At 42.7% G+C, this 24,179-nt stretch overlaps 3 protein-coding genes across 3 annotated transcripts in view; 2 read left to right on the forward strand and 1 right to left on the reverse strand.

Annotated features, from left to right (window-relative positions):
* The window catches only part of LOC114455598 (TGF-beta receptor type-2-like), a 30,171-nt gene extending 13,492 nt beyond the window's left edge, over window positions 1-16,679 (forward strand). The window contains exons 2-8 of the mRNA XM_028436932.1: window positions 6,891-7,047; window positions 9,642-9,853; window positions 10,724-11,475; window positions 14,098-14,235; window positions 14,321-14,462; window positions 14,571-14,698; window positions 14,772-16,679. Coding sequence (XP_028292733.1) covers window positions 6,891-7,047; window positions 9,642-9,853; window positions 10,724-11,475; window positions 14,098-14,235; window positions 14,321-14,462; window positions 14,571-14,698; window positions 14,772-14,972 — 1,730 coding nt within the window. The 3' untranslated portion in view covers window positions 14,973-16,679. The remainder of the gene's footprint in view (window positions 1-6,890; window positions 7,048-9,641; window positions 9,854-10,723; window positions 11,476-14,097; window positions 14,236-14,320; window positions 14,463-14,570; window positions 14,699-14,771) is intronic.
* A 1,964-nt stretch (window positions 16,680-18,643) lies between these two features.
* On the forward strand, window positions 18,644-23,695 carry LOC114455156 (leishmanolysin-like peptidase). Its single transcript, XM_028436209.1, has 5 exons — window positions 18,644-19,047; window positions 23,007-23,110; window positions 23,280-23,310; window positions 23,385-23,467; window positions 23,566-23,695. Exons 1-5 carry the CDS (start codon window positions 18,910-18,912, stop codon window positions 23,693-23,695), a joined length of 486 nt encoding a protein of 161 aa, XP_028292010.1. The 5' UTR covers window positions 18,644-18,909.
* A 456-nt stretch (window positions 23,696-24,151) lies between these two features.
* LOC114455157 (alpha-aspartyl dipeptidase-like) overlaps window positions 24,152-24,179 on the reverse strand; it is a 5,843-nt gene continuing 5,815 nt past the window's right edge. The window contains exon 7 of the mRNA XM_028436210.1: window positions 24,152-24,157. Coding sequence (XP_028292011.1) covers window positions 24,152-24,157 — 6 coding nt within the window. The remainder of the gene's footprint in view (window positions 24,158-24,179) is intronic.

Below are 24,179 nucleotides of genomic sequence, written 5' to 3' on the forward strand. Positions count from 1 at the left end.
AAACTTTAAACTTACCTCAGGACATTAATAAAATTTTTCGTGATTATTATCAAAACTTATACTCATCAAATTTAAACCCTGACACTGAAGATATTTAAAACCTTTCTTAATAAACTAAACCTACCACAGCTCACTATAGATCAGAAAACCACCTTAGACTCACCATTAACCTTACAAGAATTACAAAATGCTTTAGACAGCATGTCAACAGGCAAAGCACCAGGTCCAGATGGGTTCCCTGCTGAATTCCTAAAACATTTCTGGTCAATGCTGGCTCCACTATTTTTCAGAGTAGTAACAGAGATCAAAAATAAAGGTTATGTAGGAGGTCCACATGAATACAGCGAACATTAAATTGTTACTTAAACCAGACAAGAACCCCATGTTACCCTCAAGCTATCGTCCCATCTCACTTATTAACACAGACTTAAAAATTATTTCCAAAGCACTCACATCCAGGTTAGAGAAAGTAGTACAGTCAATTATACACCAAGACCAGACAGGATTTATTAAAAATAGACCCACTCCACAGACAATGTGAGAAGGACTGTTTAATGTGATCAACATGGCACAGAACTCTAAAAGAAAAAAATAATCTTATCACTCGATGCAGAAAAAGCATTTGATAGAGTAAACTGGTCATTCCTTCCTAACTGTCCTTGGCAAATTTGGCTTCGGAGATCATTCATACAATGGATCTCCACCCTGTACAATAAACCTAAGGCCTCAGTAACCACAAACCAAATAACATCCCAAAGCTTCACACTGCAGAGGGGAACCAGACAAGGCTGCCCACTCTCAACCTTTGCTTTTTGCAATATTCGTTGAACCTCTCGCAGCAGCTGTACGTCAGAACTCTGTTATTAAAGGAATCCACTCATCCATCTCAGAACACAAAATTAATCTTTACGCGGATGACATCTTACTCTATTTGGAAGAACCGCAATCCTCTTTAGAGGAAGTATTTAATCTAATAAACAGCTTCTCTAAATTATCAGACTATTCCATTAACTGGACAAAATCATCAATCCTCCCTTTGACAAAAAACTCATGGAATCCTGCAAACCAAAATCCACAACACCCTCCACCACAAATACAATTAAATATCTAGGCTTAAATATATCACCAAACTTAAATGAATTAAAAACTAAATCATGATCCGATGTTGGACAAAGTCACAGAAGATCTGCGGAGATGGAACAATCTCCCCATCTCACTACTTGGCAGGATAGCTTCAGTTAAAATGAAAATCTTACCTAAAATAAACTACCTGTTCTCAATGATACCACTGAAACCACCAAAACAATGGTTTCAAAGATTAGATTCTGCAACTACAAAAATTCTATACTAGAAATAAAAAACCTAAAATAAGCCTTTCAACCCTTCAAAAAAACAAAGACGAGGGTGGTTTAGAAGCCCCTAATTTCATGCATTATTACTTAGCAAACCAAATATTATATTTAACAGAGTGGCTAAAACCAAAAGAATACTACAACACCTGGCTAGAAATAGAACAGTTAGACTGCAAACACATTAAACTCTTGATCTCCCTTTTATCACTGCGACCCTCAACATCACAACTGCTTTAAAAACCCACTAATTGCCTCCACACTGACTGCATGGTGGAAAGCCCTGGACATCACAAATGTCCAATTAAAATTAGTATACTGTCTCCAATCTGGCACAACCCTGACTTTAAAAATAAAAAAACACCACTCTATCTGAAAACATGGGAAGAGAGTGGAATCACTCATCTCCAAGACCTTTTTGAAAATGACAAGATCAGGCCATATAACAATCTAACCCAAGCATTCGATATAAATAAAAGTAACTTTCTACAGTACTTACAAGTAACAGAGACAATAAAGAAAAATACTCCACTAGACTTAACTACTTTACAACCTCCAGAACTGGCTATATATATGAAAAAAATCTCAACAAAATCAAAAAAACTCAAAATATACAGAGCGCTCTCGAACACTAACTGTAATTACTTACCAATCGCGAAGTGGGAGGCCGAACTCTCAATCACCCCGAGCACTGATTTCTGGACAGAAATTTGTTGTAATACTTTAAGATGACAAAAAACACAAACCTTCAGCTAATTCAATACAAGGTCCTCCACAGATCCCACACTACCCAACAGAAAATGCATAAAATGGGCTTCTTAGCAACAGACATCTGCTCTCAGTGCACCCAGAATACAGCGGATTCCTATCTACATGCCTTATGGCTTTGCTCCCCAGTTCAACACTTTTGGATTCTAATCACTGAAAAACTGTCCTCCATTTTGGACTGCAGGATTCCTTTATCTCCAAATCTTTGTTTGATTGGAGACCTGACAATGCTTCAACTTCCAGCAAACCAATCACAATCATCCTTGCGGCACTAGCCATAGCAAAAAAAACAATATTACTAAATTGGAAAGAAAAAAATCCTTAAACATAAACCAATGGCAAAATCTCCTCACAGAATTTATTTCCATGGAAAAGATGTCTGCTCTCAGAAAACAAAAAAAAATAACGTGCTTTGAGGAGCGTTGGACTCCTTTTTTAATTGCATTAAATCTAAATTTTTAAAACCCTGATGATCTAGCCTGCAAGCGACTGCCAGCACCACTCTTTACTAACGCACTAGCCCAACTGTAAGCTTGGGCCACCTTGGGCCTCTGGGGTGGTCTTGGCCGGGGTGGCTGGGGTGGGTTGCCGGGGTCTCTTGTTGCCTCGACACGGGTGTGCATTCCTTCTGGGTGTTCACGAGGTCCCGGGGCTGTTTGATTTGGCGCTGTTGCCCCTCGCGTGCACATCTGGTTGGTCTCTGGGGCTGGGGCCCTGCGTGCTGCCGCTCCTTCCCCTTGCTCCCTGTCCCCCTGTCTCGTCCTCCCCCCCCCTCCTCCTTTGCTCTTGCGCCCGCCATCCTGTTGGGTTGGGTTTGGGGGGCTCCCGTTGGCCTGGGGGCGGTGGGGGGGGGCTGTGGCTCCCGCCTGGGGACGGGCGGTGCCGTGCCGGGTGGGTTGGCTGGGGGGTGGTCTCGTTGGGGGGCCTGGGGTGGTGGGGTCCTTGGCTCCGGTCCGGGGGGATCCGGGGTGGGGGTGGCTTTGGGGGTGGCTGCTGCCCGGGGTCGGCGATTGCCTCCTGGGTCGTGGTGGCGGGTGTGGCTGTGGGTTGCTCCGTCGGCCCTTGGGGTCCTAGGCTTGGCTCCCTGGGGCGCGCCTTTGCCAGGGATGTCGCTTGCGCGGCGAGCCAGGCGGGGCCCCCTCCGGGGCTTTTTGTTTGACCGCAATGGCCGGGGTGTGGCCGTTACGGCTAGAGGGGTGGGTGGGGGGTGCTATGGGGTCTCCCCGGGGGTCGTATTGGGTGGGTGTGCGGGGGCGCGGCGCGTGGTTCTTGGCCTGGTGGATCCTTGTCGGGATTGGCTGGTCTGCTGGCTGGGTGCACCGGCGCCGTGGGCGCGATTCCGGGGCGGGGGTGCCCCGGGGCGGATCCTTGGTCTACGTTTCCGGGGGAGTGCTCTCCTGCCATCTGCCCGGGGACCGGCCGCGGCTCGTGGCGGCGCTGCGCAGCCTTGGGCGGGGCGGGGCTGGTGGCCTCGGGCCCGCTGTCGTCCGGGGTGGGCTGGGGGGGGGGGTGTCTCGTGCCGGTGCGTGGGTCGTCGGGGATCGCCTCCGTGGGGGGGGGGGGGGCTCCATTGGCGCCGTTGGTGTGGGGGTGCTTCGGTACTCCGGCTTGCCGGTCCGTGGCTGGCGGGATGGCCCTGCTTGGCGGTGGATGGCGTCCTCTCTAGTCGGGGGGGCCGGGGCCGCCTCCCGGTGGAGAGTGTTGTATCGTGGCGCCGGGTGGGCCTGTGCTGGCCCTGGTGCGGGCGCGGGCCTCCCCCCTGCTCGGACCGCTCCCTTGGCGGCGGGGGTGGCGTTGCTCCGGGCCGGCGTGCGGCGGGGGTCGCCCCCTGGGGCGCCGGGGGATGGGGTTGGTGCCTGGCTGTGCCCGGGGGTGGGGGTTGTCGCCGTGCTCCGCGGGGCCGGCGCGGTCTGGGGGGTGCCGTGGGGGGGGGTCTCTGGCTGTGCTGCTCCGGGGCCCACAGTGCCACTTGCCCGTCTGCGCCATCTACCCTCTCGCGTGGCCCGCCATGCGGACGGGCCCGGCTCACACCGGACAGGCCTCCTACATGTTCACTTCACCACACTCCCAGCTGGTCTGGCTCACTCACAAAATGCACCACACACCCATACCCAACCCTTGGGGGGCTGGATGGTGGGGCTGGGGGTGGAGGGGGCCGCCACCTGTGTTACTATGTAGTGGCGTGGGGGCGGCACTCCCACCCTAGTTGCCCTACTAATCCCTCCAATTTTAATCACATCTCAACATGCCACCCCGCCGGAGGGTGTATTATCACTTACACCCTCCGGCCTATTACACCACATACACATAAATCCACAGAGGCTGGATGGGGAGCACCGCTCCCCTCCATCCCCCTTCTTTTAATCACACCCCATACATTCACCAAACACACATTCACACAGGGGATCGGGAAGTGCCTCTCCATTGGGGAATGGAGAGGCACCATAACAGGGTGGTGGGTTGGTACACACTTGGGCCTCTCCGGTGGGGGCCTGGCCCCTCTGTTGTTGGGCTGGGCCACTGCATAGAGTAAAAATACATCACGATGGTGCGGTCGGGCGTGGCGGTGGGTCTCGGAGGGGCTTTGCCGGGTCTCTTTGCGGGGGTTTTCCGGGCGGTGTCGGCCTGGTGGGGCGGGGGTGCCTCTCCCCCTTGGGTGTGGCTTGGTGTGTTTTCGTCTCCTGGTGGCCTTGGGGCGGGCCCCGCGGTGTGCGGGCCCGGGGCGGCCTGCCTCGCCGGTTTGGGGGTGGGTGTGCTGGGGGGGTGCTGGTGTCCTCACCGGGGTTGGGGCGGGGTTGTTTGGCGCCTCGGGATGATGCTGTTTACTGGGGGGGCGGCGCTAGCTGTTCCGGTGGTTGAGGTTGCTTTCGGCCGCCTGGTGGGTACGTCCTGCCATCTGCGGACTGGTGGGTGGGTCCGGGGCATCTTTGGCTGGGGGCTGCTGTCCCTTACTTGATGTGTGCCGTTGGGGGTGTGCGGTGGGGGGGTCGCCGGTTGCTCGCGGGCCGGCGGGGGGCGCTGCCCCGTGGCTTGCGCCGTCCGGGGGACGGCGGCCCTGGGCTGGGCTGGCCTTGTGCCGTCTGGGGCTGTGCGGTTCTGCTGGGCTGTGGCCGGGTCCGGGGCCGGGGGGGGGGGCGCGTCCCGGGGGGCTTGGCCCGGGGGCTTGCCCTTGGGGGGTCCTGTTCCCGGGGGTGCTCCTGGGGCCCGGGGTGCTTGGCCTGCTGGCCGGGCCGGTCGTGGCGGGGGTCTTTCGGGGCGGGTGGCGCGTGCCGCGCCCTTGCGTACCTACTGGTACGGCCCCTGCTTGGGCAGTGCCCCGTGAGGCGGGGTGTCGGGGCCCGAACGGGGGGCCACATCCCGGCGGGGCGGTCTGGCTTGGCCCTTGGGGGGGGCCCTGGCTTTAAAAAAACTGAAGCTCGTGGCGCGGGCGGCATCAGCAGGGGGTGATCTGGGGCGCCATGGGGGGCTAGGTTGGGGTGCCTGGGGGCCGGCGGGGGGACTCCCAGCGGCCCCTGGTGCCTTATGCGGCTTGGGGTGTGGTCGTCCTCCCTGGGCGGGCTGCTCCTGGTGCTGCATCCATTCCGGGTCCTTCTGGCCTGGGGTCGGGCCCCTGCTGGCTCTGGGCTCGCCGGCGGGTGCCCGCCGGCTGCCCGTTCGGCGCGGCTCTGGTCGTCTGCTGGGCGTGGGCTTCGGTTCCTCCGCTGGGGCCTCGGGCAGGGAGTTCTCTGGGCCCTCCCCTCGGGGGGTTGGGCGCGGGGGTGTGTGTGGGGGGGGGGGGGGTCGGTGGGGTGGGGGGTCTGGGGGTTGGGGGTGGGATCGGTGGCGTGGTGCGCTGGGTCCTTGGCTCCTTGGGGCTTTCTCGGGTGTGTATGGGGGGGGCGATGGCTGCCTCTCGGCTTGGGACCTTGGGGGCGTGCGGGGGGCTGCTTGGCCGTGGGGTGGTCGCCGGGGGCCCTTAGGCTGCCCGCTCTCGCTGCTGGCCTGACTGCTTCTTCGGGCCCGGGGGCGGCTCGTGGGTTTTGCAGTGGCGGTTCTTGGAAATACATTTGTCATGTATGCACTGGCCTTGGGCTGTGGGATAACACTCATACTGGGCTCAACCTTAGACACCTTGTTCCCAAATACCTGTTTTATGGAATTTCCACTCACCTCTTCCTCTGTTCACAGCCACCACTAAAAAAAAAAAAAAAAAAAAAAAAAAAAAAAAATTAATTTTGTTTTTCAAATGTGAAGAATTTTAACATGTGAAAAGAATATTAAAAAGGATAAATAGATATAGGTGATCAAAGCATACATGGTCTGTGTAAAATTATTACTCTGTTGTTAAAATGACTCGAAAGGACTCAAATGGTCGGACTTGGGACTTGATTCGGGACTTGTTGTATTGACTCGGGACTTGACTATGGACTTGAGACTTACTCATGACTTGCAATGATGTAACAATGACTTGGTCCCACCTCTGCTAATACTAGCTAATGCAGGGTCATGCACCTGCATCCTCACTTCCATTTTCTTCAGGAAATGCAAATATTCTAGTTGGCTTTTTTTGGCTTTTTACCCAGAAACCTCTACATTTGTGATCCTGAGTGTTTTCCCTCTTCATAGTTTTATACACTAATAGGAAAATTACCATACTTGTGTGATGTTATGTTTAGCCTCAAGCCAAACACGGGTGATTACAGTTTGTGCTTTGCCGACATTGTTCCTGTGATGCCAAAGTTCTCGTACACAGATGTGTGTCGTTGCATTAATATTGTTTTCTTTCTCTTTCAGGTTTTCCACTTGTCGTCCAGTCTTTCAGTCATTTGAGTTCTAACATGTGTAAATGGTGCGAGGCCTCCATTCCGATGTGTAAAGATAGTGTTTGCTTCAGTAACTGCACTCTAAGCTCCTTCTGTGAGGTTGCTGAGGAAATCTGCGTTGCCATATGGTGAGAAAACATTCTCCTTTTTCACTCAGTTTCACTATCGAACACATTCGATTTAATTTGCTGAGGAAGCCAAATATTAAATATATATAAATATATATTTTTTTTAAGCTGTTGTTGAAATACATTAGAATGCAGACAAAATTGTCTTTCTGCTATAGGAAGCCTACAGCCTTTTTAAAAATAAATAATTGAATAAAATCAAATTAATGGAACAAACTAAGATTTTACACAATTCTGTTATTTGATTGAAAAAAAAGTTCATTTTGTTTTTATTATATTTTGGTAATTTCAGAGCATCCTTAACATTGTATATATACATTTGTGGTTGTTTTCTGCCTTTTTAAATCATGGTGAGGCTGTTTTTGTTTTCTTTTAGGAAAAATCTATTATTCTTTAGAAGCTCGATCGTGTGTTTTCATGTTTCCATGTCTGTTCTGTTGTGTCTCTGTGGTGTAACTGCTGTGCAGTTATCAATGCATTAAGAAATGATGGTCTTGGTTAAAAAAACAAAACAAAAAAACACATTATTGGTGTGACCCAGTATGTCCAAATTCTCTGTCTTTTTTTTTTTTTTACAACCACTTCAAAAAGTCCCCACCAAGCAAAGAAATAAAAATGTTGATAATGATGATAATAAGGATGACGTTCCAACAATATAACGAAACAAAGTTCTAAGCCATCACTCTTCATGATTCAATCATTCCATTCATTCAACCGTGTGAAAGAACAGATAATGTTGTTGACCAGCATCATGATAAAGGCGAGAAACCATTTATTCCTCTTTTTCTCAGTTCTGCAGGATGACCTAAAACAATGAAACCAAAGTCAGGCCTTTTTTCTGCTTCGCTTGCACACGGTTGTTTTCCATGCTAGAGAGAATTTCAGCAGCTTGGTGCTTTTGTTTGGATAACGGAGCTGCGCTGGGATCCCCCTTGCTGCACCCACTCTCATTTCCTGTTCACGTCAGCCTGCCCGGCCCTTCCAGATGTCTACAGGAAAGCCAAATGATAAGAACAAAATGTGTAGAGGAGAAAACAAACTGGTCAGGGAAACTTAACGCACAGTTTCATCGTGCTCGTACCCTCGAGGCACATTTGGGGACCAAACGTGGACCTTCTGCTTATTCAGTGTTTTAAACTCTCAATATCTCTTTCAGTTTAAAGCCTAATTGTATAAACATTGGACAGGAGTTTTTTTTTTTGTTTTTTTGTTGTCATGTTCTTAATTCCATGATCACTTTTATTGCAAGATGTATAGAACAGGAGATATAAAGTCTACCGACACTCTTTGAGTTCAGGACCGATTTGGTCCCATTGACTCTTATTATAACCTCATATTTTGGATATACTGTTATCCTGACATATAAAAATGATTTTTCCCAAAAACACCTGATAAATCCAAGTCTCTACCTTCATAAATACAGGATAAACAACCTGGGCCAGCAGAGGTTTATTACATAGTTTCAATGGAGGACAGTTATTCTTACCCTGCAAAATGCATGGCAATAAAAAAAGCTGAAAGCCATACAAATGGTTTTGGTGAGTTGGGATACACTTAAAGGAGTGGTGTTAAAGTGTTTAAGAATGTATTTTGTGTGTATGTGTTTTAAGGCGTGTGTAAATGTCGAATAACAAAAGCCAAAATTAATTTTGTTTATGATTTTTCTTGATCAAAGGAGAGCCTCCTCTTTCTATAAATACGTAATACACCTAAGCCTCTACCTTCAAAATACAGAGAAAACAGGTTTTAAGTGGAATCAATGCTCTTGTCAATTATTGACCTAATAACTTCATATCAAATGTTCCACTTTGCACATTATTTTTCAAAAAAAAAAAATGCATGTTTTCTGTTTTTGTCATTGAAAAAAATAATTTTTATGACAAAAAGGGCATAGAAACATGAAGGAAAAAAATTACAGAAATTCAATGAAAACTTTATATCCATGGTTCCGTTTGGAGTTGTTGAAAAGATCTGATAGAATAGAAAAAAATGGGGGAAGTTATATACATTTTTATGACAGTTTGATGAAGGGTACCGTTTTGGTACCTAAGCTAAACTTTTTTAAAAAGTGCCTCGAGGGTTAAGGTCATCACAAATAAACAGTGTAGTGGTTTGCACATCTGCCTCTCAGCAAGTAGAAAGTCCTGGGCTTTAAACTTTAGGGTTCAACTGGGGTTCTTTCTGTGTGGAACCATGTATGTTAAGTCAGTTGGAGCAGGGGTGCCCAATCCTGGTCCTCAAGAGCCCCTATCCAGCATGTTTTAGATGTTTCCCTCTTCCAACACACCTGATTGAAATGACCAGGATCATTATCAGGCTTCTGCAGAGCTTGATGATGAGTTAATCATTTGAATCAGGTGTGTTGGAAGATGGAAACATCTAAAACATGCTGGATAGGGGCTCTTGAGGACCAGGATTGGGCAACCCTGTGTGGGAGTCTTCAGTTTGCCTGTAGTAGTAAATGGGAGTTTGTCTGTCTGCTTTTCTATGTTTGCCCTGATGGACTGGATGGGCACCAGCAAATCCCTGCAACGCCGAACAGGACCAAACATGTCAGACTATGAATAGTTTTCATGTTTTCTTTCGTCTTTCAGGAGGAAAAACAACGACACAATGACGGTACAGACCATGTGTCACCACAGGACGCTGCCACTGGAGGGCGTTGACCCAAACCTGCTGGTAAACTTAACCAGAAGAGAGTGTCACATGGTCCCACAGCCCTCAGAGCATGGAGACATGATGGTCTGTGGCTGCCAGGGTGAACACGAATGTAACGACAAACTCATCTTTGACAAAGGAGCCAATGGTACATGAGAGAGAGTGATTGGATGGATTGATGGATGGTTGGTTATTGACAGAGGTCTAAAGAGTACTGATATGTCCTACTCAAGTAGAAGTACTGTTACTTGATTGAAATTGTACCCAAGTACAAGAACGAGTAAGTCATACATAAAATACCCAAGTACAAGTAAAAAGTAGCTCAATTTAAATAGTGCTCAAAGTAAAAGTTACAAGTTACTTTCACCACCCACGTTTATTTTTGGTAATAAATCTTACCACGTTTCCTGGCACAATTGGAACTTAATTTATTTTCCACAAATACATCTGTAAAAATAAATGGTTTGTCAAAATGTCCAATTCTTTTTAAAATAAAACAACACCAATGAATTCAATTCAAAATAATAATAAAAAAAAAATCTTAGTATAGATACATTTATGAACTCTAAAACAGTGCCATGCCATTTGTGCCATGTGGGTAACAACATAATAGGTAGAAACCCTAAACCTAAAGACTAAGAACATATGGAAAATAACCAACAGTCAATACTTTTTGGTGCCGTGCATTACGTTTTAATCTGGTTGATTGTCTATGATGTGATGCATTTGATTGTTGTCTGGTCATTAACTTTTTTTTGTAGTTTCACAGTGAAACAAAAAATAGTAATTCACTCCACAATGAGTGTAGAAATGCAACTAATTACTTTACTTCTTTAAATGTACTTAAGTACAAGTAAAATTACTGATTTGGAAATAAACTCGAAAAAGTACAAGTACACATAAATGCAACTCAGTTACAGTAATGTGGGTACTTGTAATCTGTTACTTTCACCTCTTGATATTGAAGTGTTAAAGCAATAAATTGAATGAACACATGTATTTTGACTGTTTCCTGCAGGTTTCTCGCGATTGCAAAGTAAAGATGTGATCCCAGTAGTGGTGGTCAGTTTGGTTCCTCTCATCCTGGTGGCAATCTTTGCAACCGCTGCCTTCTACTTTTACCGTATCCGCCGCCCTAATAAACCTGGTCCTCCTGCACGCCCTGATTGGCCCACCAAAGGTAGCCCGGAGCTCTACCAGGCCTTAGACAGTCAGCATGGGGGTCCTGGTGCTCGAGCACAGGACGTAGGAGGTATGGCAGGCCCTGCTTCTGAAGGAGAGGAGTCTAACACAAAGGGACCATCTTTCAACGATGACGTCATCACTGAGAACACAGATTGGAATGGCCGGATGACTAATGTGCTGCCCATTAAGATGGAGCTGCAGGTGGGGAAGGGACGCTTTGCTGAGGTTTGGAAGGCTCGGCTGCTGCAGGGAGAAAGAGGTGGTGTGAACATTTATGAAACTGTGGCGGTGAAGGTGTTTCCAGCCATGGAATACGCTTCATGGAGAAACGAGTGCTCCATCTTCTCAGACCCCCAGCTGGAGCATGACAATGTTGTTAAGTTCCTGGCAGCAGAACAGAGGGAATCACCCGGGCACTCCCTGCAAACCTACTGGCTGGTTCTGGCCTATCACAGCCTTGGAAACTTGCAGGATTTCCTAACAGTGAACATAGTGAGCTGGGAAGAACTTATTGCCATTGCAAGCAGCATTGCTAAAGGATTAGCTCATCTCCATAGTGACACAACACCCAACGGGGTACCAAAGGTAACATCTTTTCTTTTGCTGTTGTTAAAGGGATCCTCCACTGTTTTTACAAATTGGGCCTAAAATCTTTGAAACATACTTATTAGAAGATATATGTCGAACAAAATTCATTATTATGCACCATATTAATTTATTTGCCTTTTAAAAGTGGGACTACATTACAGTTTAAAAGCATGTGGTAATTCACATCATTTTAATGTGATCTCTATTCGGGAGAATATTTAACATATTAAATTTGAAAAAACAAAAAGCTGTAGAAAGCCTGATGATGTTCTTCCAAGTCTCTGGTCTCTAGGTTAACAAATGTGAATTACTATCAATTAGGAAAAGGTATTTTTAGATTACAACATTTATACATATCCCTGTTAAAGGTGCAGTCCGCAACTCTCAGATCCCTCCCTCCCCGCTGCTCTCTTGCCCTGCCTCCAAACTTCCCAAAGTCCCTCCCTCAGAGGAGCTAACACGCTAACGTTAGTCCGACAGCAACATCACATTAATATAACATGCACTGTTAAAAACATATTACTGCAGCGCTTCTCTGTCTCAATGTGCACACACTTCAGCAGCAGCAGCAACAACACAGTGTCACTTACAGCAGCCCACACGGAGGCTGCCGCGCGCACATGAACAACACATGCACCACAGAGTTCTAATGTAACAATTACAAATCAAACACAATGTAAATCAAGCAGCAGTGTTTATCTTGCAAGCAGAAGTGTCGCTAATTCCATGTTCTACTCCTCCAGACCATACACTGTAAAAAAAGACGGGTGCTCCAGCAACGGGAAAGGTGCGGGGACTGTGAGCAACAGCTGTCAGACAGCCTATCAAACACAAATCATGGCTCTGATTGGTTCTTTTGCTCTGTCATGGTGCATTTGGGCAATCTGCCAACGGCTGCAGCAGCAGCAGGGGGGACTCAATGAGTCTGTTTTTTTTTTTTCACACAAACTACTAGTTTCATGTAAAGCTGTCCTTACATAGTGACAGCTTTAGCAAATATGACAAAAAGTCATTTTTATAAGAGTTGCAGACTGCACCTTTAAGGATGAAATCTCACATCTGGGAATTAAAATAAAAAGGAACCAAAAACAAAGAACAGAAACAACTTTTTGCTGAAGACACACAAACCCTGAGGATTGAAAGACTGATCCAAAAGTTCATCGTTTCTCGCTAACTTTGGTCATAAGGGAGTCAGCCGCACACTGTTTAAGGGAGAGTAAAAGTTCTTTAGGAGAGCTCTTCTTCTCTGCTTCACTGTCTACTACAAAACTGCAGAGTTGGAACTGTTGCCCCCTGCGGTCACATATTTTTTCTGGTCACTCACAACTGTTTTTATCCTCTTTCGGTAAACACAATAGGATTACATCAACATCTTTAACTTTTCCTGATTGTTTAAAGCAACCAAAAGCTGCACAAGTTGTCATTTTCACTCCAATAGAAAACAGTGGGATGTTTACAGGCAGTGGGGCCGTGTGACATCAACAATCACATGATTTTTAGATGGTGGATCACAGGCTCTTAAACTGTAAAGTCGTCCCATTTTTGAAAGGCAATAAAATGAAAATGGTGCAAAAATAATGCGTTTTGTTTGGCATATTTTCTTAATAAGTACATTTCAAAGATTTTAGACCAGATTTGTAAGAAAAGTGGAGGATCCCTTCAAGCTAGGAAACACTTCATGAACTATAAGTGTAGACTATGGATGGGTGTGTGTGGGCTTTCCTAACATTAAGAGACCTGTTTATAGACTTTGGAAGGTAATCACTGTCCCAGGAGAAAAACTCACACTCACTTTAGTGGGAACATAAATCCTCTGCATAGACTCTGTTGAAACTCGAGCCTTTGCTGTGAGCTAATGTGGCAAATATGTCATCAAACCAGATAAAGAGGGAAATGTGATTTTTGACATGAAGCCAAACCAAACTTTTTTTTTTCTTTTAGATTTGAGCTCAACTGTCATGTGGTCAAATGAGTATTGGTTCTGCTTATTTTTTTTCAAAGTTGTTCTCGACCAGTTTTAATAGAATTTTGCCAGGTAATGTCACCATATTAATCAAATGTCAGAATATCTTCAGGTGATTTGTTTTTCCATATTTGCCATCTTTAACACCATCTGATCTTTAATGTCGAGCTTTTGCCATATTTATATGGTAACCTTTCCTAAAGTTTGGTCAACGGACCGTTGGCAGTGAACCAATGGGCTAACTTCTTAAGTTTTAAAGATGGAACTGTTTACTTTGAAGGGTTTATTTCCTTGTTATCCCCACAAAAATGGTGCAAAAAAAAAAAAAAAAAAAAAAAGTAGACTGCAAATATGTAGACTTGCTGCAATCATGGTATTAGGAAAGAATGATTATCCCACCCTTGGGATGATGAAAGAAGAAAACAATGGGTTAGGGGTTTGAGTTATTGATGGGTTTGGGTTAGGGTGAGTGTCTGTATTGAGACATATTTTGGTAAAGCTCTGGATTAGGTTTTGCATTTTTTGTTTGGGTTGATCCCCAGTTTTTGGTGGTACTTTATTTAGGAGGTACAGTAAGTTATCAGAAAAAGTTGAGAGTACTGGTTAATGCGTTTCAACTTGTACCTTTAAACTAAGTTGAGGTTGCGTCGTTTCAGGTGCCAGTTGCTCATCGTGACCTAAAGAGCAGCAACATTGTGATGAAAAGCAGGAGGGAGTGCGCGTTATGTGACTTCGGTCTGGCGTTACGATTGGACCTCTCCCTCACGGTTGACGACTATGCCAACAGTGGACAGGTAAACGATACGTTTTTTTAAGTTCATGATTTGTTGTGTTTTTTTTGCAGAATGCATGTGGTATGTGTTCGATTGTCTGTTCCAGGTGGGCACAGCTCGGTACATGGCCCCCGAGGTGCTGGAATCCAGGGTGAACCTGGAGGATCTTGAAGCTTTTAAACAGATGGACGTTTACTCTATGGCGCTGGTCCTGTGGGAGCTGGCTTCCCGTTGTCACGCCATTGGAGGTTAGATGTCCAATTTAGACTTAGTAGATTAACTATCCAAATCCAACAGAATTAATTTATATTCCATCATTTTGTCTAATAATACCAGTTTAAATTGTGTTGGTACAGAGGTGAAGAACTACGAACCTGCGTTTGGCTCAAAGGTTTGTGAGCAGCCTTGTGTGGACAGCATGAGAGACTTAGTGCTGAGAGACAGAGGAAGGCCAGAAATTCCCTCGGCATGGACGCAGAAACCGGTACTACCATTACCATTGCTACAGTGCTTTCTGTTTGTATCTCTCACAGTAACTCTGCTCATCTGTTCTTCAGGGAATGAATGTCTTCTGCTCGACAATTACCGAGTGCTGGGATCACGACCCCGAGGCCCGACTGACAGCTCACTGCGTGGTGGAGCGCTTCAGTGCTCTGGAGGAGGAGGAGGAGGAGGAGGGTAATCAGGAAGTGATGGGTCAGGGGAGCGAGGAGGAAAGACAAACACAAGAGCAACAAGAACAAGAGGAACTGAGATGAAACAGCCACAAAATGAAAAAAAAAGTGACTCGGGGCACCGGATTACTCTCTCCTCCACTTTTGTTCCTCCATCTTCTCGCTCACACACTTGTAACAGATCTATTCCAGGATTCCCTGATTCGCTTTAGCTTCCTCTTCATCACACTGGTTTGCATTCAATTGGAACTCCAAAATGACTAAAAGTGACACATTTGTGTAAATAGGTAGGATAAAACTCTCTACTTTCAGTATAATTTTATCAAAATAGGAACATGCACTTGGTTCCAGGGAGCAAGAATGAAAAAAGATGAAAACTTCTGGCTTGTTAATACAGTAGGATGACAGGTCAAAAAGTTAAAGCTGCAGTATGTAAGTATCCATAATCACTTTGATTATATCGGAATTCAAAGTGTTCTGAGTGGACACTGTAATTTTACATCTTCTCTTGGCCCTGTTTATGAAGTTTAGAAATCCAGGAGCATGATGCGACTTTTCAGCCAATCAGTGATCTTTTTACAAACAGAGTACTCCATGAGCTGTTTTGCGGTGTTACTATTGGCTGCCTGACTAAAGTTGATGCATGTTCTTGTCTTATCTGTAGTAAAAGTGTAATGGTGGATATTCCAGCAGAAGTCTCCATCGTGGCATTAGGCACAACGGTTACTCAGTAAAGCAAGCTGAAAATGGAAAACTGGCAAGGAGAAGCACCAGTCTAAAGGTCCAAACATACTCGGTTGGAATGGACTATTCGGAGGTCCGCTTTGAGTTCTTGCGGATCTCTGTAACTGCGCAGGGTCTGCCCCATGTACTGGTTTCAGAGGGAGAGTGATAACAGACAGGATAAATCACATGTAAACCTAAGAGAAGCATATCTAAGGTGGAGAGAACAAACGCAATTCATTTTGCATTTGGATGCACAAGTGGTGGTTGTCACCAACTACAGTAACTACAGAGTGATACATGCATTCATCTCAGAATCTCAGTCTAAAACATCAGAAAACTGTTCAATAACACAACATAAAGTCTCTACATTTGTCACTAGTCTCTATTGAGAAAAGAGTCGCAAAAGATACCGGTAAAGGACGATAGGTTTTCGAAACAGGTAGGGGGGAGCATGGTTGTTTCTATACAAGTCTCACGATTCTACATACTGCAGCTTTAAAGTTTAAAAATAAGTTTTGGTAGAACTTTTTTGAAGCACAAAACAGAAAAGACTGAGTTGAACCCTGGCTCCTATCAGCTGGTAGGACGTGAAAAAGCTTTGGCTGGTGGCGTGAGCCTACTGGGTACGATAGTCTTTGAGAAACTGATAAGCTCACTATTTATTTGATCTTCCAATGGGATCAAACATCAACCCTCGACAGCCACACGGGACGCTATCATGAAGCTACTTGTTACTTTGTTACACTCCGACGGTGACTGCTTAATAATAAGTGCCTTAAATGATCTTCTTAAAGACACCTGAAACCTTCTCTGCTGGCAGAGGCGACTGTTGGAGTACATTTTCGCATTTATTGGAGCTGGTCTCCACAGTGTCATTTTGACTGTTATTATTACTATACTTTAGCTTATTTCAGTCATGTGTAAACAGTTTTAAGCTGAAAAGAGACTTTTTACCAAGTCCACTCATTGAATAATTGGTGTAAATATTCCTTCCTGTGTGCCATTTTTTTATTTTTTTTTTTTGTTACCAAATAATTAGTTTTGTATTTGCAGGTCATAGTTATACCTTATCTCATGCTGTATTGTTATGGTCAAACTATGGGATTGGAATTGTTGGCTATATGTAAACAAGAAAGGAAATTTTGCATCTAGTGTAAAATACAACTAAGAAAACCAGTATGTCAGAATCGTCTGATCATGCTGACATTTCTTCAAGAAATAATCTCATATTTCCCAGAAAGGGAATCCAGATTGTGCCAACCACAATCCACAGTCATCTATATGGTATTGTGTATTTGTTTGTGTGTAAAAGAAGAAGAAAGCTGTTGTTTTGGGTGTAATAAAAAAAAAAAAAAGATGAACACGTTTTCACACAATTTATTTAAAAATATAAGTGCAATCACTGAATCAATCAACCAATACCCCAATTCATCTTTATTATATTTATGCCCATTTAAAAAAATAATAATAAAAAAAATGTTTGTAGTTAAATGTTCCTGACATGTATAAATCTAATAATAAGTGTTACACCATGTGGGGAGAAAACGAGAAGCCTTTAACCTGATGTGACTCATTGGCTCTTTCTCAACTGCAGCTGTTAGCTGCCAACTGTTAGCTCCAAGCAAGAAGACGCTAATGTAATCAGACAGGCATTAGAAGACTTAATAGAGCCCCCGGAGGGCTACATAAGGCCAAACGTCCACCTTTAATCAAATTTAACTCATCTTTCAGTAGTTTCCTAACTCAAGTCAAGTGTCTAGGTCTGAGAATGTGAGAAGACTTCCTTTTATTGAATGATGGAAAACAAGGTTTAGGAAGTAGAACCTAAGTTAATTCTGTGTAACACATAACATTAGAATAATGCTCCAAAATGTGGATTTTTAATCCCTAGTTTCCATCATTTTATAATCTCTTTTCAGGCACCCTGTGGTACAACACTGATGAAAAGTAAAGTGTCAATTCATTGATTAAAATCATTGTTAATTTTGCTCTAAACACAGAATAGCGTTGAGTATGATGCAGTATGATAAAGGGTTACACATGGTTTGACATTAAGGCGAAAGGGTTATGGAGAACAAAAACAATGGGAGACATTGCTCTGGTGCTTAAGGGCCTATGTTACGAAGCGAGATGAAGTCTTATCGCTCTAACTTCCAGGATTTAATCAGTGTGTGCTGGACTACAAAGCTTGCTAACGTCTTACTGAGCTAAATCACCATGGTAACTTATGCTGAATGACTAGCCTGGTCGGGAGCAGGTATTGCTCTGGCTCGGATCTGAGCGAGTACTAAAGTCCCGCCTCCTGACCAATCGTCGTAAGACAGCTTCTCTCTGACAGGGAATGTTTGGTTAGTTGAAGCCCGCTAACGGAGATTAATCCAGGATATAATTATCTAGATTCGTAGGCTAACATAGGCCCTAAAGTCTCTCACTGTAGGTCCTCAATTCATTTCTGGCACGCCATCCTCCATTCACTCCTAAAAATAAGAAAATAAAATCTGTATGAAATTGTATTATAGTTTTAGCAAATTATCAAAATATTGTTATATTGAATAAAAAAAAGTCAAATAATTCAATTTACTCTGAAACAAATGTAATGTAATCATATTTTTTGTATCGCACATTGTATTAAGAAAAATATTGCCTAAATTCCAAAGGTGCGTTATTTTCTAATTAAAATTAATTTGTGAATTAATTACTTAAAAACATTTCAATATCAATTACTTAGTTGTTGTTGCTTTTATGTTGTTTTTTTTTTGTTTTTTTACTCTTGCTGTTTATATTATGTTTAAAATGGCATTTGTGTACCAGGAATAACAAATGCTCAGTTTTTCTTTACTAAAATGTTTTGTGGCCCTTGGTAAGAGACCTATAACACCAGTGTGGCCCCTAAAAAGTTTGGGATCGAAAGCCCGAGATTTAAAGGAAACACACTGATTGCTACGAGTAATCCATCTTCGTGACGATACAATCTGTGGAAGGGTTTTTAGTTTGAGCAGCTCATCATCTCACAGACGATCTTTGGAGCAGCGGCTCAGCTGACGCAGGGCAGCAAACCGGAGCTTTCTGCTGTCACTCATCCGCACATTCAAGCCTCTTACCGGTCGGTGTCACTTCTTCTATCGCTACCTAATCTCCTCAAATTCACACAACGTCCGTCCCCGCGTCATGCTAACATGCTCTGACACACTCAGAAAGCGATGAGTATTCCTAGCGCCAAGAGGACCGGACGGAGACCGGCGGAGGTTCAGTTGAAGTCAGACTGCCGAGCCTCGCTTGTCGGGCAGGTCGTAGGATGGAGCCGAGCCTGAGCGCGGATGGAAAGTCCTCCGCGTCCTGGTCCCTCCTCGGCCCTGCCCTCACCCTCTCAGTCCTGGCTGTTGTCGTGAGCTGTCACGGTGTCTGCAAGCACCAAACTCCCGTTCCTGAGGAGGTGAGCCATGGCTTTCATTGAACCCTTAAGAAGCTAAGCTAGCAAAGAAACCGAAGTTAGCCTCCGTTTGGACGCTGCATAAGGGGAAAGTTAAGGGAAACGTTTGACGAGCATTAAGGCAGCATTATTATTAAATTTAATTATTTTATAGTGTACGTGTAATGAATCCAAGCTGCTCATTTAAATATTGCTACTTTATACAAATTAATTACATATCATGCTAATTACAATGCCATCTTATAATTCCAACCATTCCCAATAGAAGTGGAACTGGTTGTGCATACTCAAGTGTTTAATTAAGATCAAGATTACATACATTTCAATGGTAAACATAATAGTATTGTACAGTTTAATAAAATAAATAAAAAAATACATTTTTTCCTGAAAAATAACCTCAACAAATCAAATAAAAACAATACATATTGTAATGGAGATTTTAGCGCATGATGAGTGAATTTTGTAGAATAAGTAAATAATGATATAATAATAATTGTATTATTTAATGATAATATTAAAATATACAGAAATATACAAATATACTAAAACATAACTGAAAATTATACAAAGTAACACCAAAAATACACATACATGACACCAAAAACTCAAAATCACAACAAATATACAGACTTCAGAAATAACAGAAATATAGAGCAAATATACACAAATTGAGTAAAAAACACAGACAAAAGTACTCCAAAAACACACAAGATTACAAAATTACCAAAAATGACTCCAAAAACACACTAAACAACAGCAAAAACACATATTTACTAAAAAAACACTAAAGAAAAAAACAAAACAAAATAAGTACATATAAAATACACCAAAAACACATCAACACACAACAAACCACTCAAAATTAGACAACAGTTTAAGCTCAGTGACACCAAAAGCCCACAAAATGACCAAATATTTAAAAAAAAAATGACTGAAAAAAGACATTACACAATAACAAAAACACCAAAATCTCTATTTACTTATTATTTAATATAGAATATTTTAAGAATAAAAGTAAATATGGCTAGTAATAGAGTTTGTAATCTCCATCCATCGTTTTTTTTTCTGTCGTAGCGAGTCCCTCAAGCAAACGCGTATTGAACTTTGCGTTCCACCTGCTGATGTGGAGGGCCACGACTTTAACTCCATACATTCTTCATATTCCACCACATGCTTGCGGCTAAGGAAGTGAAGCAAACTGCTCGTGTTGCCGTCTCCGGCGACAACTTTAGCCCGAAGTTCTTCTGTCATCATGTTGTTCTAGTTCTGCAGCTTCAGAGCTTTCAATGTCTTTCTTATCCATTTACACCGTAAAGTTGCACCAGAGGTGCAACCTTGAAAAGGGTCCGATCTGAAACGCGGCGCAGCGTAGCTTTCCCAACGTTGTGTAACCAAATTAGGGCTGAACGATTTTGCAAAATAATCTAATTGCGATTTTTTTTTTTTTCCTGCAATATTGCGATTGAGATTTAATAGGCCATTATTTTTTTTAAGGGCCTGTTGTCATGTATTTTTCAATGAACACAAGCAATAAATCAATCTGTTTCATAATAAACAATTTCAGATTTATTTAAACTTTAAATAAATATAAAATATACATTTTAAAGCACAGATTCCAATAATAAAGCAGACATATCTAACTAACTTCACGTTTCATGAAACATGTAAACATGTGGACTGCACTTCTTATTAAACACTCTCTGAACGTAACAGGACAGAACAAGACTGGACAAGAAGAAAAAAAAATCGCAGCCTTTGCGATTATAAAAAAAAAAAAAAAAAAAAAAAAAAAGCGTTTTATGATATTGCGATAATATCGCGAATGCAATTAATTGTTCAGCCTTAAATCAAATACACCGGCAGGCGGTATATTAAAAATTCACATCATAACGAAAATATGCGCCTGTATTTGGTATGAACCGGTATATCACTCAGCACTAATTTGAGCATCATAAGGTAAATTTAAAGAACTAATCAAGCACTGTTTAGTGCGTCTTTGGTTTCGCTAACCAGGCTTTGTATTACTAGCATGAAATCACTGCTTTTGGTAAAGCACAACCGTGAATGTGGTGCTCAAACGCAGCCATGGATGCTGACTCGGGAGGAATATCTTCATCGTTCTCAGGGTCGATCAATGCCAAAGTGATTGATCAAATACACAAAGCTATTAGACGTGACGCCTCGATCTGATTGGCTGTTGCTTTGACGAGCATTAAGCATTAAAGCTATGGTAGAACTGGGACAACCCGTTTGAGGATTAACACAAACTTTAGTTTTTAGTATTAAAACTGAAATTAAAAAAAATAAAATAAAAAAAGTTAAGCTGACAGGAGAGAAAATGGACTGAGTATTAAAATGTAGTGGATTAAAAAATATTTGTTTTTCAAAAGTATTGGGGTGAAAATAAGAAGTATAATATCCACCATAAATAATACTGCTTAAGTACAGTACTTACCACTGACAATACACATGTACATTAAATACTGTAAAATAGGGCTTTCATAGAGAAATTGACACTTTTTGATGCTAATCCCATTTCCCTTAACATACCCTTAAATATTTCCCTTAATGTTGATTTAGTAGCCATCTTCTTCCCTCTACATCAAATGTTGTAGCTGAGACCCAATGCCTATGAAGCTAATAATCATTTTAATAATTATTATACATTACTCATTGTGTTGGAAGGCTTTTTTATTCCACCAGTTATTGTATTTTATTGCTTTATGAACTCGTCTGTTACAGTGATGTGATCTATTAAAGCTTCAGCAGACTGTAAAATATAATGTGTATATATAATTTTTTACACATAATTAATATCTGATGTGTTTTTAAGAGTTCAGTCAATTCCACGATTCCCTTCAGCTGCTGTTACCCTAGCAACAACTGATCGACCATTTCTGGTTTTCTACCTTCAAACTAAAAGCATATTCACCCTGAATGAGAACTGTATTACTTTATTTATGGAAGCTTTTTTTTCTGAATGAAATACATTGTCAGTACAAATAATGAATACTATTTTTTTCTTGGTAATAATTGATTTAAAAATTTATATTTTAATTGTGGATGATAGGTTTATAGACGTTTTTAATAGAACTGATGTCAGAAAATATACCCGTGTTCCTGCTCGGTTAAGTTCTTACAGATCACCCTAAATCAGTGGTTCTCAAACTTTCTTGGGGTGTTTCCCACTTTGCACAAATGTACACATTTTCAAATGTATTGAACTAACAGCGAACAAGTAACATCATGTTTCATAATACATCAAAAACTAGATTAAACTAATCAAATCACCTGCATGAAAATGAAAATGTCCTCCTGTTTGTCGCACCCCACCAGTCATGTGACTCTGTTCCCCACCGTGGGAGCGTGCCACACACTTTGAGAAGCACTGCCCTAAATGTTACTAATGTCTCTAATACATAAGATTAAAACCAATAGTCAATATTTCTCATGTGTTGTAGGGCTGAACGATTAATTGCATTTGCGATATTAGCGCGATATCATAACACGTGATTTTCTGACCGCAAAGGCTGCAATTTTTTATTTTTAAAATGTTTTTTATTTTAAGAGTGTTTACGAAGTGCAGTTTACATGTTTCATGAAACGTGAAGTTAGTTAGATATGTTGAAGACGTAAAGTCACAGATTTGTTGTCTTTATTGTTGTAATCTGTGCTTAAAAATGTAAATTTTATAATTATTTAACGTTAAATAAATCTGAAATTGTTTATTATGAAACCGATTCATTTATTGCTTGTGTTCATTGAAAAATACATGACAAGAGGTTCTTGAAAAGATATTTGCATATTAAATTGCTATCGCAGTATTGAGGAAAAATGTCGCAATTAGATTATTTTTCTAAATCGTTCAGCCCTATTATGTTGTCATATTTTTATTACCCATTCCTGACTTTCCCGTCTATTGCTCTGTCTATAGTTTTTTGATTGTCGCTGGTTTTTCTCAGGTTGTTCATCACGTCTATTTGAAACCGGAGCGTTTGACAAAGAGAAGTTCTCCTGAGGATCTCCAGCTAAAGATAAAAATCATCTATGACAGAAGTGTTGATGAGTAAGTGTTTACAGTAATAAAATACTGAACTGTTGCTTAGACTGTAACTCATGATCACAGTGAATACTCTGCTTGCTTTTGAGATATTGAAATTATTTATGATTTAGTTCCCACATGTTGGCAGTAGTTAATCGTCCTGTTTCTTTCTGATGTTTCTGTGACTGCACAGGCTCACTGCAGACAAGAGGAGACTTGTGAAGGTGATGAAACGTTACATTCATAAACCACTGGGTCATTATTAGTGCTTACATGTTATTTATGTTTCCCTCCACAGGATAAACTCTTTCCTCAGGCCATCGACTACCTGCAGAGAGCCTTCAGTGTGAGGCGCAGAGTGGGAGCCGTGCTGCTGAGCAGGTACGCCACTTTCATTTCCTTGTTTTTTTTTAAGTTTAGAACCAAATTCTAAGAGTCTGAGAATCAAAAAGGCCTTTTTTTTTTTTTTTTTTTTTTAGACAATGTGCAACCAACCAGTATATGAGGAAGAGAGATGACCCTCACCGCTATTGTCAGGAAGCCTGTGCCGATGTAACCAGATGTGGGCCTGTCATTGTACCACAGCACCACCTTCAGGTAGATAATTGACTTACAGGGTTCCCACAGATCCTTAAAGGTGCAGTCCGTAACTCTCAGATCCCTTTACCCCCTCCCTCCCCGCTGCTCTCTTGCCCTGCCTCCAAACTTTCCAAAGTCCCTCCCTCAGAGGAGCTAACAAGTTAACATTAGTCTGACAGCAACATCACATTAAAAGCATATTACTGCAGTGCTCTCTCTCAATGTGCACACACCTCAGCAGCAGCAGCAACACAGAGTCACTTACAGCAGCCCACATGGAGGCTGCTGCACGCACATGAACAACACATGCACTACAGACTGCACCTTTAAACATTCTTAAAAGCCATTACATTAAATAATCTAAAAAAAGGCCTTAACTCATTCAGTGCCAGCCATTTTCAGAATTTCTACCCCCTCAGTGCCAGCCGTTTTAGAGTATTTTGACTAATTTTTTTTTTTCTACTTGTCTGCACATGCTGTCAAAGGTCAACACTAAAGAAGGGCAATCCTTATG

Source organism: Gouania willdenowi, chromosome 21 (genome assembly GCF_900634775.1).
Source record: "Gouania willdenowi chromosome 21, fGouWil2.1, whole genome shotgun sequence".
In the NCBI taxonomy this organism is placed as follows: domain Eukaryota; kingdom Metazoa; phylum Chordata; class Actinopteri; order Blenniiformes; family Gobiesocidae; genus Gouania; species Gouania willdenowi.

Excerpts from the sequence above, each read along its gene's own strand:
- LOC114455156 (XM_028436209.1), top strand. The coding sequence starts at position 18,910 with ATGGAGCCGAGCCTGAGCGCGGATGGAAAGTCCTCCGCGTCCTGGTCC. Across the intron at positions 23,111-23,279 it reads TATGACAGAAGTGTTGATGA|GCTCACTGCAGACAAGAGGA; the intron begins GTAAGTGTTTAC and ends GTGACTGCACAG. Across the intron at positions 23,311-23,384 it reads ACAAGAGGAGACTTGTGAAG|GATAAACTCTTTCCTCAGGC; the intron begins GTGATGAAACGT and ends TTCCCTCCACAG.